At 42.5% G+C, this 14,858-nt stretch overlaps 1 protein-coding gene across 6 annotated transcripts in view; it reads left to right on the top strand.

Annotated features, from left to right (window-relative positions):
- The first annotated feature begins 3,054 nt into the window (after positions 1–3,054).
- Positions 3,055–14,858, top strand: part of UBE2D3 (ubiquitin conjugating enzyme E2 D3) — a 30,571-nt gene continuing 18,767 nt past the window's right edge. For 2 of the 6 annotated variants that reach the window (XM_041758377.1, XM_041758372.1), the window contains exons 1-2: positions 3,527–3,683; positions 4,459–4,615. In XM_041758377.1, the coding sequence (XP_041614311.1) occupies positions 4,592–4,615 (24 nt within the window). In that variant the 5' untranslated portion in view covers positions 3,527–3,683; positions 4,459–4,591. Of the gene's footprint in view, positions 3,164–3,246; positions 3,374–3,526; positions 3,744–4,458; positions 4,616–14,858 lie in introns of those variants that run through there. The other 4 variants (XM_041758375.1, XM_041758374.1, XM_041758373.1 and 1 more) reach the window with 4 other exon arrangements.

Genomic DNA, 14,858 nt, shown 5'->3' with positions numbered 1-14,858 from the left:
ATTTATTTGACAGAGAGAGACAACAAGCAGGGGGAACAGCAGGCAGCCTGATGAGAGGCTCAAGGCTTAATGCAGGGCTCGTTGAAGGCAAACTGTTAACTGACTGAGCCACCCGGGCACCCTCTTCCACCACATCTTATTTGTAAAGGTGTGTAATAAATAAGAATGATATAGTAAAACCTAAGTTACCAGAATGCTTGGGGAATGAATCATCTGGATAGGGAAGTTTTCTATAGGGTATGTTTATAGATGTTTATAGGTACAGTTAAAAAAAAAAAAAAAAAAAAATCAACGGATGGGATAAACTATTTCCTAGACCTATTATGTACTTTCATGTATTCTTAATAAGTATACTGGTAGTAATTAAACCTTTTTTAATGAATCACTGTTATGAATACAAATTATAACCATATGTTAAAATTTCACAATCCCTTCAAGGTTTACCAACAGGAATAAGTCCACTAAGACCTTACCTAAAATTTTTTATCATAAAGTTCATGGATAGAACTAGGGAGTATGTGAATTTGGATGGGGAAAAAAATACATCTTTATTTTTACTAATCTCTAACCGAAATTTACCATTTCCTTCAATTTTGAAAGTAAGCAACAATACCTACATCTGTATCACCAAGAGAAGTAAGATACTTTACATCACATTATTGTTGCTATGAATTTTACCTTATACATTTAAAAACATTTCTCTTAGAAGAGTCCATGGCTTTACCAGACTGCCAACGTGGTCTGTGGCACAAAAAAGTTAAGAACTCTGACCTCAAATTTGTGCCAGTCTGTTATGCTTTGTTAATTAAGAGCATTAACATGTTCCATTATACTTTCATACTGAAGTTTGTTTAGATTAGGAGAATACAAATTGGCTTATCTGAGACTTTTCTTTATGGACCTCCTGGATATTGTGAGTTCCCTTTGGGGGATGTTTCCTACCACTCTTGTAACCTTGGCTTCTGAAAGAACAAAACAGAGGGAGAAATAAGTCAAAATTAGATTCAGAGGACACTTAAAGTAGAAATATAAAGCATCTTACTCCCCTACTTTCTAAATTATTATTTTTTTTAAACAAACTTTTTTTTTTAAGATTTAAAAAAATTTTTTTTTATTCGTGAGAGACACACAGAGAGAGAGGCAAGAGACGGGCAGAGAGAGAAGCAGGCTCCATGCAGAGAGTCCATTATGGGACTCAATCCTGGGACTCCAGGATCACGCCCAGGGCAGAAGACAGGTGCTCAACTGCTGAGCCACCTAGGTGTCCCTCTACTTTCTAAATTAAAAGGCAGTATGAAATTCCACTCATTAAATACCCTGAAGTTAACTGCCTGGGTTCAAACTCTACTTCTGCCATTTATTAACTGTGTAATCCTGGGACAGTAACTTCATCTCCCTAAGCATCAAGTTCTTTATTTGTAAAAGGTTAATAAGCACAGTACCTGACACATGACAAGTGTTGCATATACATTACCTATATTTATGATTATTCTTACAATTTGTTTCACATTCTGGCCAGTTAATGTCTGACTGGTTAGATTAATAACTTATGTTTACCAGTATTATAGTCTACAGTGCCCTTTCACATACATTATGACACCTGAACTATACCACAAACCTGTAAAAAAAAAAAAGGGCTGCTATTATTATGTATATCAGTGTGGGAAGAAACTCAGATGGTAAGCAACCACACAGTATCACACCAAGGAGAATAGAGCAAGAACTCAAACCTGGATTTCACCCTCCACCCCAACTGCCCAATTCTATGTTTCTACTCAAGTAGACCGGTTAAATCAGAGAACAAAGATTATTCTGGGAGAAGGGAAACAGGCTATGTGATGAGCACTTTAGTACTCTGCTATTCACGGGGCTGTACTCCGACCAGAATCATCCGTACCACCTGTGAAATCTCATGCTCCACCAAGGCCTACTACATCAAAATCTACATTCTGAACAAAATCCTTAGCTGATTCACATAGATGCTTGCTTGAGCAGGGTTTCACCAATTGCTCGAGTGACACTCATCCTGACCACGTAAGCAGTGTACATTAGCTCATTCATCACAGACCTACTTTAGCTTTTATTAGGTAATACTTTATTGTAACCAGAAATTGCTTTTCTTTTTTTTTAAGTATATTTCAAAAACAAGTTTATACTCCTCTTTGATTCTTTAAAATACCCACTTCGTTAAGTCAGGAAATGTTAGAAAACTTTAAGCAGGTCAGCGCTTACCTTTAATCCTTTTAAAAATTACTGTCGTACCACCCCTTTGCCTGAAGGATACACTAGAGAGCCAAACCACCTTCCCCATTATTTTACACCCGGCAGATTAAACAGGCCAATTCTGCTCTTCTCTTTCTGCCCGCCCCCGGATGTTTCAGTTAAGTAATTAAGTTTTTCTGACCCAAAACTCCGATCTTTTGAGTTTTGCAACTCTGTGGACCTAGAAGTTGAAACACGGCAAGAGGAAGCAAGAGGTTTTAAGTCTCTTCCCGTACCTCAATCCTGGCGGATGGTGACAGGCAAATAGCCTGCCCCTATTTCCCTACCCTCCAGGTTAACTCATAGTTGAATCTGATTCCTGGGCTACTGGGACTCTGGGAAGGGCTCTAGGAGGCCCCCTTTGCTCAGTACCGACCCTCTAGGTCAGAGACGCGCCGTGTCTCGGCACGTGAGCGCGCTCATCAGCGGTCCGCTCGGTTCTATTTAAAATGAGTGTTGCACTTTGAGGGGCGCCTCCTCCCACTGGTTAACTAGCCCGCACGGGCAGGCGAGTATATATATATTGCTCACCTGCTTCACCGAAATCTTGGAAGGCCCGATCAACCTGGACTAAAGGTACCTAGTAATTAGCCCGTGGCACCTCCCGCCGCACATTCCTGATTGGGCGCGTGAGGGACGGACGCGTCGGCGCGCGCTCCGACCCGTCCGGGGAATTCCAGTTCCCCTCCCTCCCACCAGCCGGAGCATTCAGGGGCGGCGCTTGCCGACGACGGCCCGCCCCAACTCCAGCCGGTGCCTATCGCATCTCGCGAGAATTTGTAGATTTGGGGGCGGGCCCCCAACAGGAAGAGCTCACACAACTGCCCTTAAGTCATTGCAGGGCTATCGCTCCGGTTAGCCAGCCACGAGGTTCTCGCGAGATCCGCCGCCTCAATACCAAGTGAGGAAACCGGGGGACGCTGCTGGGAGGGGCGTGGGTCTCGACCGCGCAGCTGCCGCTTCCATTACCTTCCTCCCATGGTCTCCTTCCGGTTCTCGATGCTTCTCTGAGTCTGAGGGTTTCCGCCGCTCGTCCACCCTCCCCCCCAGCCCATGACCCGCCTCCGGCCCCCGCCCTCCCAGTCCAACCTCCGATCTGTTTAGTAAGAAGGTGCTGTTCCGAAAAGGAGGAAGAGGGGGTAGCACAGATAAACTCGGTCCCGGACGTAGGAAGTAAACCGTCCCCCCCTCACCCTTAGATTCGTCCTGTGCTCGCGACGGCGGCGTTGGCGGACTGATACGCGGCGGTGAAGAGGCAGGAGGAGGGGGGAGGGGCGGAGCGTGGCAGCTGGCAGTAGTTCCGTCAGAGCGGACATCTTGTGGCTGTGTCGTGCGCGTGAGCCCCGTAGGGCCGGGGAGGCACCAGCTGCCGCGCGGGGAGGAGGCCGAGGCCGCAGCTTGAGGGAGGCCCCGGCCCCTCTGTACGCGTGGGTGTGGACGGCTAGGGGAAGGGAAGGGAGGCCGGCCCCCTGGCCGGCCGGGTAAGAGGGGAGATCCAGGCCTTGGGTGGCTTGAGTGACCAGCCTGTTGGGTGGGGTGGGGTGGGAAGGCTGGGGACGCCGGGGCCTCTCCTGCCCAAGGGGGTGGGGGAATGGGCGCGTCCTCGCGCCCCAGCCGGAGCCTCAGGGGCAGCTCGGGCGCGTGGTGGCGGTGGCGGGGCGGGCGCGTGCGGGAGCGCGCTGGAAGGCGGAGTGTACGGTGGCGTCAGGGCCGACAGAATAGCTCTGGCTGCGGGGACAGCAGCCTACAGCAAGTCTCTTTATTATTTCCTTCTCCTTCCGGGCCGCACCTTTGAGCAGAAACCGAAAGAACTCCGGCGTCAGTCCGGAGCCTCCAGTGCTCCCCCTCCCCCCTAGCCTTTCTTTGCCCTAGTGACGCCGGCACAGCGCCGACTAGGCCCCGGCTCCTCCTCTGCTGGGCTCCGGACCCTGCCCCGCACCCACCCCTTTCTCCTACGCCTCTTCCTCTCCCACCCGGGTCTCTCTCGAGAGGCCGGGAAGTCAAACTTGTAGCCGCCCCCTCCGCTCTTCCCGTCACCCTCGCCGCCTCTTCGGGCCGAAGCACGGCATAGAGGCTGTTGGTGGCTTTGCCACGCCACCCCACCCACCCCGGATCGCGGCCGTTTTAAGGGACCTGGATTCATCAGGGTCTCTCCGGGGCCTGTGCGAGTGCTGATCTGCTCCGTTTTTGCAAAAGGCGCCTGTGTCTGGCAGAGCCGGTGTGAGACGAAGAGAGACAATCCTTCCGTGCCGCCCGGATAATCAAGAGTTTTGGCCGGACCTTTGAGCACACACCGAGAGAGTGAGGAGCCAGACGAAAAGCACAGACTATGGCGCTGAAACGGATTAATAAGGTAACCCACGGGCTGAAGGGAATGGGGTCGTGGGAGGGAAGGAAGGCTCGGTCTCGGAGGAAAGCGTGGGGGTGGGGAGGAAGTATAATTAGGAAAACGTCTTTCCTTGGGTCACTTCTGTTGGGGGGGGGGATGGGAAAGAAAGGAGGCTTAAAGCTGGAGAACAGAACACTTGTGGCGAATGAGCTGTTTGTCTTGAGTATGTTTCAGTGGAGTCGGCCCAAATTAGGGGTGGGGGAGAGTGATTTTAGGCGCTTCGGTTCTGCTGCTAAAAGCAGAGTTTTAGTCTTGTTTGAGGGTCAGAATTGCCCAGAGACGCTCCAGCAGATGTCATGGCGCTCCCTATTCTCGGTGCTTAAGAACTTTGGCTGTAAGATCAAGGTTTTCGGGTTTTCTAGGGGGAAGAATCGTAGGAAACTCCTAGGGGAGGTGATAGAAATCTGGCGGGTCCTGAACCTAATTGAGGGTCGGTGTAGAAGTCTCTTGGCGGCTGAAGAGTAGTGACTGAACCTAGTTAAACTTCATCGACTCTGAGCAGGTTACACAAGAATAAGTGGGGCTGGGAAGAGATGGGCTGACACGATGTTACCACTTCCTAGGTTTTGTAGTTGAGACTTCTCCCTCGAATTTGTAAGAGGGACGCTGAGAACTGATGTAAAAGGCTTCTGGAAGCTCCCTTCTTTTGACTGGGGGGTAGGGGGGTGGGCGGTACGGGTGTGATGGCAGTAAGGGAAGGTTTGGTGTACCTATCTTTGTCTCGGCTGATTTTATAACACTTTCGGAGATGATTGTTTGGCAACTTGAAACGTGGTTTGATACGAACTATTGATAGAAGTTGAGAAAATACGTTTTTTCGAGCCGGGGGGGGGCGCCGGGTGAGCGGAACCTTCACCTCCGGTGGTTTAGTCTCATTTTCTTGCTCTAACTTCTATCCCGCATTTTAAGATGGCGGCTGCTTTAACTGGTTCAGGCTTTTTCCGGCATCTCCTTTCGTAATTATATGAAATAATATTCTTTGTTAAATGTTAACTTTTACATCAGATTGTACACAGCTCTTAAGACGTCCTGCTGAAGACTCGATGTTCAAACTCTGACTGCATTTCCCTTTTTTGTAACTTGTGTATGTGTGGTGTATTTGGTTCTTGCACAATCGAGGAGGGTGGAGTATTTACAGCTAACTTGAAAAAAATGTCATGGAATAAATTCAGCCTTACTAAAAAACTAGGGAGACAGAGGGGGCTGTGGGTTAGAAACTTCCGTTTTGATGGGTTACTTTTTTTTTAAAGGAGTTCTATATGGAAGGCATGGCAAGGACTTGGCTTATACTAAGTAGACCTGATGCTGCCTAATTTTTAATATGTGTGACTTTGAGTTTATTTGACCAAACTGGTATTCTGGAAGATGATGGTTCAGATTTTCATGTAATGTATTGAGACTGAAATCTTGAATTTTGATTTAGTCCCATCATTGCATTGTCATTGTGCGTTTATGTAAAATATACACTTAAATGTTTGTTTTGGAGAGAAAAAAAACTTTTAGGAGTTAAGATTTAAAGTAAAAAGGATTAAGCATTTCTTTGCCTATTCTAAGGCCAGCAACACATTGGAGAAGCATGGTCATATTTTACAGCATTGTAGAATATTCAGTACAGATCAAAACCTTTTATCTATGCGAATTAGTTCAGGTTACTGAAGATGTGGAGTAATTTCAAATCCATAGCTTTTTATGCATGTGGAACAACACTTGAAAGGAAGGTCTCATTGATTTTTTTTCTTTTACAGGTGATACCCAGCTGCTGTGACACTACTTAATGATTTAAAAGCTTTAGAGAGGCAATATAATAGTTAAGAATGTGAACTTTGGAGCAGAAATTATCCAGTTAGAGTTCTGGGAATGGGCAAGTTATTTGTATGCCTCTATAAAGCGAATACTTGTTATCTACGAACAATAGTTGAGTGTCTAGTATGTTCTAGACAGTAGGGATGCAACAGCGAGCTAAACAAATTTAGGTACCTAGATTTTACTTCTCTTTAATCCTAGAATTAAAAAGGTCAGTGTGTGGCTTTGAACAGGCCCCTGGCACAAGGCATTCAGGTTATTAATACTACTATTTTTAATCTTCAAAAACTTGTAAAGAACTTTCTTAGTTTAGTACTTTTCATTAATACCGGTCTGTCTTTTGCTGTAAATATTTTGAAGGTATGCGTAATACAGAAACTGGACGTAATACTTTCCAAATTGGAAGAAACAGTGTTATGTGGGACTGTTGATTCAGCCTATAGAAGGTTTTTGAAAGGCATGTGGCTTGGTATTTAGCTGTTAATGTCAGAATCACATGATGAAACGTCAAAAAAAAAACAAAAACAAAAAATGCAAGATCCAAACAATTTTAGTGAGTGGATAAAGAAGATGGCTCTTTTGGGGGGAACCTCTGTTCTAGAAATGAGGTCGAGTAGGCATTGATGTTAGTATGGTATTTCTTCTGTCATGTATCTGTTTGTTTTGAATTTACTGTCTACAGCCCCTAAATTCAAACTATTAAGAGATCTGTATTCCTTGTTGATACTTTCTTGAAATGCTTATCAATGGGAAATTTTTAGCCATTAGTAGTAGTTCCTTAGATCAAGCCTTTGGATTTTTTTTTTTTTTCCTAATGCTTACGTTACAATATTTTGAGTATTTCTTAGACCAAGCAGCCCTATCAAATAATCTTACTTGGGTTTTTTGCTGTATTATTTATTTCATAACTTCCATTAAACAAAATAACATAGAGTGCTTGTATTTTGGGGAAATTTTCAGAACTTTCCATAAAATAAGTGAGCTGAGCCTATAAAATAAGTGAGCTGAGCCTAGATGAGCAATGTTTTGTTTGCAGTGTGTCAGAACTATTTGAAACATCTGAATTAACTCCTTAAATATTACAACAACTCAAGGAAGTGGGTACAATTAAATTATTATCCTCATTTCAAGATTAGAAACCTGAGGCACAGAAAGGTAAAACAAAAACCGCCCAGGGTCATACCATGGGAGAATTGGGATTAGAACCTGGATAGTCTGGCTCTACATTGTGTTTTAACTGTTATATCAAACTTTAGGTTTTTGGTATTTAAAAGACTTTTCTTTAGCATTATTGTGCTGCTGATAATAGTGAAGACTTAGCATTTACTATGTACCAAGCACTATTCCTAAGCCCTTTGTAAGAATCCACTTCTCTAATCCTCACAACAGTTCTCTGAGATAGATGCTCTTTACCATTCCATTTTATGCATGAGGAAACAGGCAAAGAGAGGTTAAGTTCCTTGTGTAGTCACACAGCTAGTGAGTGACTGAGATGCATATCAGATAGTCTACCTCAAGAATTTAAGCTTTTAAACTCTATGCTATACTGCTATTTCAGACCATTTGAGTTTCTCTTTTTATCAGATAAATGAATGAATGTCAGTTTGGTCTTGCTACCTGTTACTCTCCTCTCCCATTTCACATTTAAATAACTGGGATTCAACTTCAATCTTATTCTCAGGTTATGGCTAAATGTGAACTAAGTGGTCCACTAACCTAAGTTTTGAAAACAAGAGTGAGTTTCTTTTTGATTAGTCTCTTTTCAAGGACTATGGGAACCACCATGTGCCTACTAATTGCTAGATGTATCTTAAAAGACACTTTGTCCCCAAAGAGCCTATAGGCTGGATAACATGGTTTTGCAGGTGTTTCTTTAAGATCCTTAAGGTGCTTCGGTAGCCAGCTAATTTTGTAGGATTGTTGTGTGACTCACGGATGCTGATGGTGGTGACCTTGGAGTTTAGTTTTATTAAGAGTGACTAACTTGGACGTTGCTTTCATCCTCCTCCTCATCTGTAGTAGTCTAGTTTTCGTTATTCCTGCAAATGTAAAGTTGAATACTCTTATTAGCGCTAGGGGAGAAAACAACTACTTCTGTCTCTAGGTTATAGGTTGTTTAATTCATGGATTCAGTGCTTGTTAGTCCAAAATACAGTTTGATTCTTACAGATTTTTCAAATCCTTTTGACTATAATGATCCCCCCCCCCTTTTTTATGGATTTCATTTATTTATTTATTCATGAGAGACACAGAGGGGCAGAGACACAGGCAGAGGGAGAAGCAGGCTCCACGCAGGGTGCCCGACATGGGACATGATCCTGGGTCTCCAGGATCACGCCCTGGACCGAAGGCAGGTGCTAAACTGCTGAGCCACCGGGGCTGCCCTAATGATCCCTTTCCTGTAAGGAAGACACTTGATTAGGTTCCTACTACTGACATAAAAGTTTTCAGATAAAATCTGAAACCTTTGATTGGCTTTTGCTTTCTGTAGTATATGTTATGGTTTGTGAATTTTGACAAGGGCTGCATTTATATATCAGAATATTAAGCAGTTTCTTTAAAGATTTATTTATTTTTATTTATGATAGACACAGAGAGAAAGAGAGAGGCAGAGACACAGGAGGAGGGAGAAGCAGGCTCCATGCCGGGAGCCCGACACGGGACTCGATCCCGGGACTCCAGGATCGCGCCCTGGGCCAGAGGCAGGCACCAAACCGCTGAACCACCCAGGGATCCCCTATTAAGCACTTTCTTAAAGACTATTGCATATGGGATCTTAGCCAGATTTATGGAATCATTTTCTCTGGGAATAGGCGTAATTTTGAAGTGTCCCCTAGGTGATTCTGAGGCCTCCCTCTGGTTAAGATCCACAGACCTAGGGATAATCTTTTAATCAATACTTACATGGAGGTTTTACTCTGTTTGGCACAGTAGTCTAGTCCCAGGAGATAAAAAATGAGGAAGCCTTATTACCCACGAGAATCTGTGCTTTGAGTGGAAGAAACAAGTGTATAAATACAGGACTAGGTGTTTGTCACCTTGTGCAACTTACCTTGAAAGAATGTAAATCGAGGATGAGAAACACCCATTTAAAAGAATTAAGGGGGGGGGGGGGGATCCCTGCGTGGCTCAGTGGTTTAGTGCCTGCCTTTGGCCCAGGGTGTAATCCTGGAGACCCGGGATCAAGTCCCACGTCGAGCGCCCTGCGTGGAACCTGCTTCTCCCTCTCCCTATGCCTGTGTCTTTGTCTCTCTCCCTCTCATGAATGAATAAATAAAATCTTAAAAAAAAAAAAAATTAAAAAGAATTAAGGGGAATCTTTTTTCACGTATTAGGTTTACCCATTATTATTAAAGACAGTTTAAATATTTTACCTGTATTTTATCATCTTAGGGTAGTTTTTCTAACTTAATTCTCATTGTCAAAAGAAAGTATTTTGAAATTAACAAAATGATTTTCAGCCTCTGCTTGGAAAATTTTGTGTTCATGATTTGATTTTGCTACCAATAGCAATGATCTTTTTTTTAATAGCAATGATCTTATTTAAAAATTGAACAGTGTAATTAAGAACAGATGAATTTAGTGAATATTTTATTAGCCAAGTCAATCTTGGTAGATAAGATTTTCAGAACTACCCTCTGCCTTGTTATTTGGGGAAGGGAAAAATTTGATGAAGTGTTTTATACTTTCCCTTAAACATCTGATTATTATCTCCAACAATACTTCCAACATAATCTTGTATCATTCAGACTTTGAACTTTGTACAGCTGGATTTGTCATATTTGGCCTTGTCAGTTTCAGTTATGAATCACTACTTGGTTACTTGTTCATTTTTAGGATGGAGTACTGGTTCACATTCATCCTAGTCTTGTTATCATTTCAAAGCTAATGTATAATTGGATGTTTTCAACCACTGGACTCTGTTAGTTTTGTTTTATTTATTTTAAGATTTTATTTACTTATTCATGAGAGACCGGCAGACTCCATGCAGGAAGCCTGATGCAGGACTCGATCCTGGGACTCCGGGATCATGCCCTGAGCCAAAGGCAGGCAGACAGACGCTCAACTGCTGAGCCACCCAGGCGTCCCTATTTTTTCCATTTATGAAATACCTTGTATGCTTTTACATATCAAAGCTGAGAACCTGAATTTGGCTGTTTTTGCCTATGGAAGGATAGCTTGAATAATTCTAAGTGACTTAAGTGGTGATCTAAAGAAAAAATTGTATTATTCGTTTGACCCATTTTTTATATCTTGTCTAATGAGCAAGCACACTGTCTCACCTGTAATTAGAACTAAATAGGAAATTAATATATTGTCAGTGATACAGTGAGACATGGTTTGTAGCTGTTAATCCTTTTTTTTTTTTTTTTTAAAGAGGACATTTATTTTATTTTTTTCATTCATTTACGACAGTCACAGAGAGAGAGAGAGGCAGAGACATAGGCAGAGGGAAAAGCAGGCTCCATGCACCAGGAGCCTGACGTGGGATTCGATCCCGGGTCTCCAGGATCGCACCCTGGGCCAAAGGCAGGCGCCAAACCGCTGCGCCACCCAGGGATCCCTGTAGCTGTTAATCCTTAAGGTAAAAGAAACTTCCAGGATTTCTCAGAAATTACAAATTCCAAACTAAAATGATTTTAAAGTGACTATTCCTTCTAATTCATGTCTGCAGTTTTATGAAATTGTTCAAATCCCCAAGTATTTTTGCCACGCTTCCTTTTGAAATAACTTAGGGGAGCATACATCTCTGAAATGTTTGTTGTTTCCTCCTTTACCATTTGTGTTTACACATGGTATATAGAAATTTCACAACATTAAATTTAATGAAATTTTTTTACTTTATTTTAAAGATTTTATAAATTCATGAGAGACACAGAGAAAGAGAGGCAGAGACATAGGCAGAGGGAGAAGCAGGCTCCTCTCAGGGAGCCCGATGTGATGTGGGACTCGAGCCCGGGTCTCCAGGGTCGTGGGCTGAAGGCGGCGCTAAACTGCTGAGCCACCCGGGCTGCCTGAAGTTTTTTACTTTATAGTAAACCTGATCTTTGTAAGAACAATTAAAATAGTTTTTATCTGCCTAATTAGGCAATTGTACTGCATTTTGTCCTATCATTGATCTGAATATGTACCTTTATATTTTGCTAGGTTGTAGAGGCTCCTTGAGGGTGATTCTTACCTCAAAATTTCTTGTAAAGGCACTCTTCTTGCCTCCCACCTCATGGCCTCATCTCATCCAGCCCCCAAGGTAGTATTTTCTTGGGCTCAGTATAGGTCTTAGAGGCAAGTCAAGGGCTGTCCTTATAGTGCTTTTCCCCATAGTTATTTATGCATATTTTGTCTTTAAGTCAAAAATTTTTAAAGAAGTTGGCTCTTAAATAAAAATACAAGAAATTACTTTTCAGTAATGGCCTGAACTTCTCTAAGTTTTCCCAAAAGTGATGATAGGAATTGTGTCTATGCTACTGCTATCATTGGGACCTTTGTGTGATAATGTGCAAGATGAATGGTGGAGTATGGGGTAACAAATTATTGTGAACATGGTGATAATTATTATACTCAAGGGTGGAACCCGTGAACTTGGCGTTACCACAGTAATCATCTTTGTTTTCATAAATACTGACTTTGGTTCTTTAATATGTAAGTAGTGGCTATCATTGGAAGAATGTTAAGCAGATTGCTTAAATGGTTATTACTTAGAAGCATTAAATCTTCCTGAACACTGATCTAATGTGGCTGCTGTGTAGCTTCATTGTTTGTAAATAGTTCTTGTATTTCCAATTTTATAAGTTCTTTAAAAGGTAGAGACTGGGCAGCCTGGGTGGCTCAGCGGTTTGGCGCCTGCCTTCAGCCCAGGGCGTGATCCTGGAGACAGGGGATCGAGTCCCACGTCTGGCTCCCTGCAGGGAGCCTGCTTCTCCCTCTGCCTGTGTCTCTGCCTCTCTCTCTGTCTCTCATGGATAAGTAAATAAAATATTTTTAAAATAAAATAAAAGGTAGAGACTATTTTTTTATACTTCCCTATCATTTCTGTATGCTTTTGTGTTTGATACCTTGGTTTCCTGTTCTTCACAGCCTATGATTAGTCATTTCACTTTGAAATGAGTAAGATGTAGCAAGGGAAGCAAGAAGCAAATATTTAGCAGTCTGTTTAGACTTCTAGGCCAGTATCTCGGCCTCTTTTCTTTTCTTTTCTTTCCTTTCCTTTCCTTTCCTTTCCTTTCCTTTCCTTTCTTCCTTTCTTTCCTTTCTTTCCTTTCTTTCCTTTCTTTCTTTCAAGATTTTATTTATTTATTCACGAGAGACAGAGAGCGAGGCAGAGACACAGGCAGGGAGAAGCAGGCTCCATGCAAGGAGCCCAATGTGGGACTAGATCCCAGGTCTCCAGGATCACACCCTGGGCTGCAGGCGGCGCTAAACCGCTGCGCCACCTGGGCTGCCCTCGGCCTTTTCATAATTTACTTTTTTTTTTTTTTTTTTTTTTTTTTAAGATTTTATTTATTCATGAGAGAGAGAGGCATAGGCAGAGGAAGAAGCAGACTCCTCTTAGGGAGCCCGATGCAGGATTGGATCCCTGGACTGGGATCATGCCCTGAGCCAAAGGCAGACACTCAACCACTGAGCCACACAGGCATCCCTCATGATTTACTTCCAACAGTCGACTGTCAAAAAGAGCCTGTGTGCTGTAATGATCAGAGCAAAGATCTTTCTCAAGATGACCTGGAGGCTGAGTCCCACAAAAGGAATGGTCAAACTCCTTAACGTTTAGTCATATACCTCCAGACCAGAACACTCAGTGGCATAAGCTATACCTTTTGGTTGCCTTTTAGATTTCTTGACTCTCTATCCTTTGAGTCTGCTTAAGCTTTTAAGTGGAAAGAAGCATATTTCTAAGTGAGAAAAGGCCTGGATTCTCACACTTAGCAGGTGTTCAGGAAGTTTTCAGGAGAAGCAGTTCAGAGGATGGTGATCCAAAAAGAAAATTTTCTCCAAAGAACACACTATGGCAAAGAAATGTCTAACTTTGGTGAGGTTTTTGGTGTTTGTTTTTTATGTCCTTGTATGCCCTTGGTCCGTTTTAAAGTGTCAACATGAGTGGAGACATTAGCAACTCCTAGTGTGTGACAGCCTCCCTGCCAACCTCTATGCTATTTTAGTGGTCTTAATAGTTGGCCGAGAGCCCACCTTAGTAATGCTCTTCTTGGGGAAAGGAGTGGTTAGCAGTATGAAGACGTTACGGGTGCTGTATGTGAGCTGTTCTCTTTGGTCCTTGGCAGTGGTCCTCTCTACTATGAAGCAAAGAGCTGTTTCAGTTCTTTGTATAATTTTGCAAATTGTTTTTGTCCCTAAAGCCTGTGAAACTTTTAGGATCTAAAGCATAAGGTTAAAACCAAAGACAATTTTGAAAAATTTTTGAGTAGGGGCTTCATTGAAAAGTGATCTTCAGTCCAGTAAATACAGTTTCCTCCTGGAATGGAACAGATAATTATTTTCTCAGTGGCTTTAATTTAAAGGCTAGGTAATGCTAGGTTCACACTGATTGTAGAGGAACTGATCCTTAGGAAACCTGTATTCCATATCATTCATTCTGGGGGCATTTATTCCTTGAGTATAATGGAGAGTTGGGTTGGTACAGTTGAAATTTTTTTCTTCAGTTTGCCAAATACTGTATCAAGATCACCCTTTTGAAAAAGCAGCCATTTTGAAATCTATTCCTAGACCTCTAATTTTCAAGCATCTGGTAGATAAACTACTTTGTTTTCTGACCCATCCTTAAAGTTTAGTATGTCCTACATTTGAATGCAATCTTTCCTCTAGTAGGGGGCTCTGACATAAATAGAAATAAGGCCTGTTTCCCTAAGATTGTTGAAAGGGTAAAATGCTTGGTATTTAAGATCTTTTTTTTCATTCTCCGTGACTTAGTTCTCATGTTCTTCTCTTACCTGAACTACTGCTATAGTTCCTAATGTTATCTACTTCTCTGTTGTTTGTATTAGGAATTTCTACAATATGGGGTTGAGAGAGTCAGTGATAGCCCCACAAATTAAAATTTTGGGGGGCATAACGTGTATTTTAGGGGATAGAAAGTCAGCACTTAGAGTCTTAGAAGTCCAGTCACAAATAGCGTTAAGAGCCAATGCTCTGAATGATACATAACAGAGATACAGACCTAGGTTTATATATATAGATAGTTTTTACATCGCTTAAAATTTGAGGCCCTACAAAACAATGCTATATGTGAAAAGGTACAGATCTAGTTGCACATAAAAATATGGAGAAATAGTGGAAGCCAAATTTGGGATAATCTGTTACCTCCTGTGGGGGAAAGGGAATGGAATTTGGGGAGTATGTGAGCAATCTTCAATTATATCCGCAAGTTTTGTTTTGTTTTTTAATATGAAGA

The sequence above is a fragment of the Vulpes lagopus genome, chromosome 6, assembly GCF_018345385.1.
Source record: "Vulpes lagopus strain Blue_001 chromosome 6, ASM1834538v1, whole genome shotgun sequence".
Lineage (NCBI taxonomy): Eukaryota > Metazoa > Chordata > Mammalia > Carnivora > Canidae > Vulpes > Vulpes lagopus.
The sequence above is the reverse complement of the archived record's forward strand: the minus strand, read 5'-3'. Positions and strand labels throughout refer to the sequence as shown.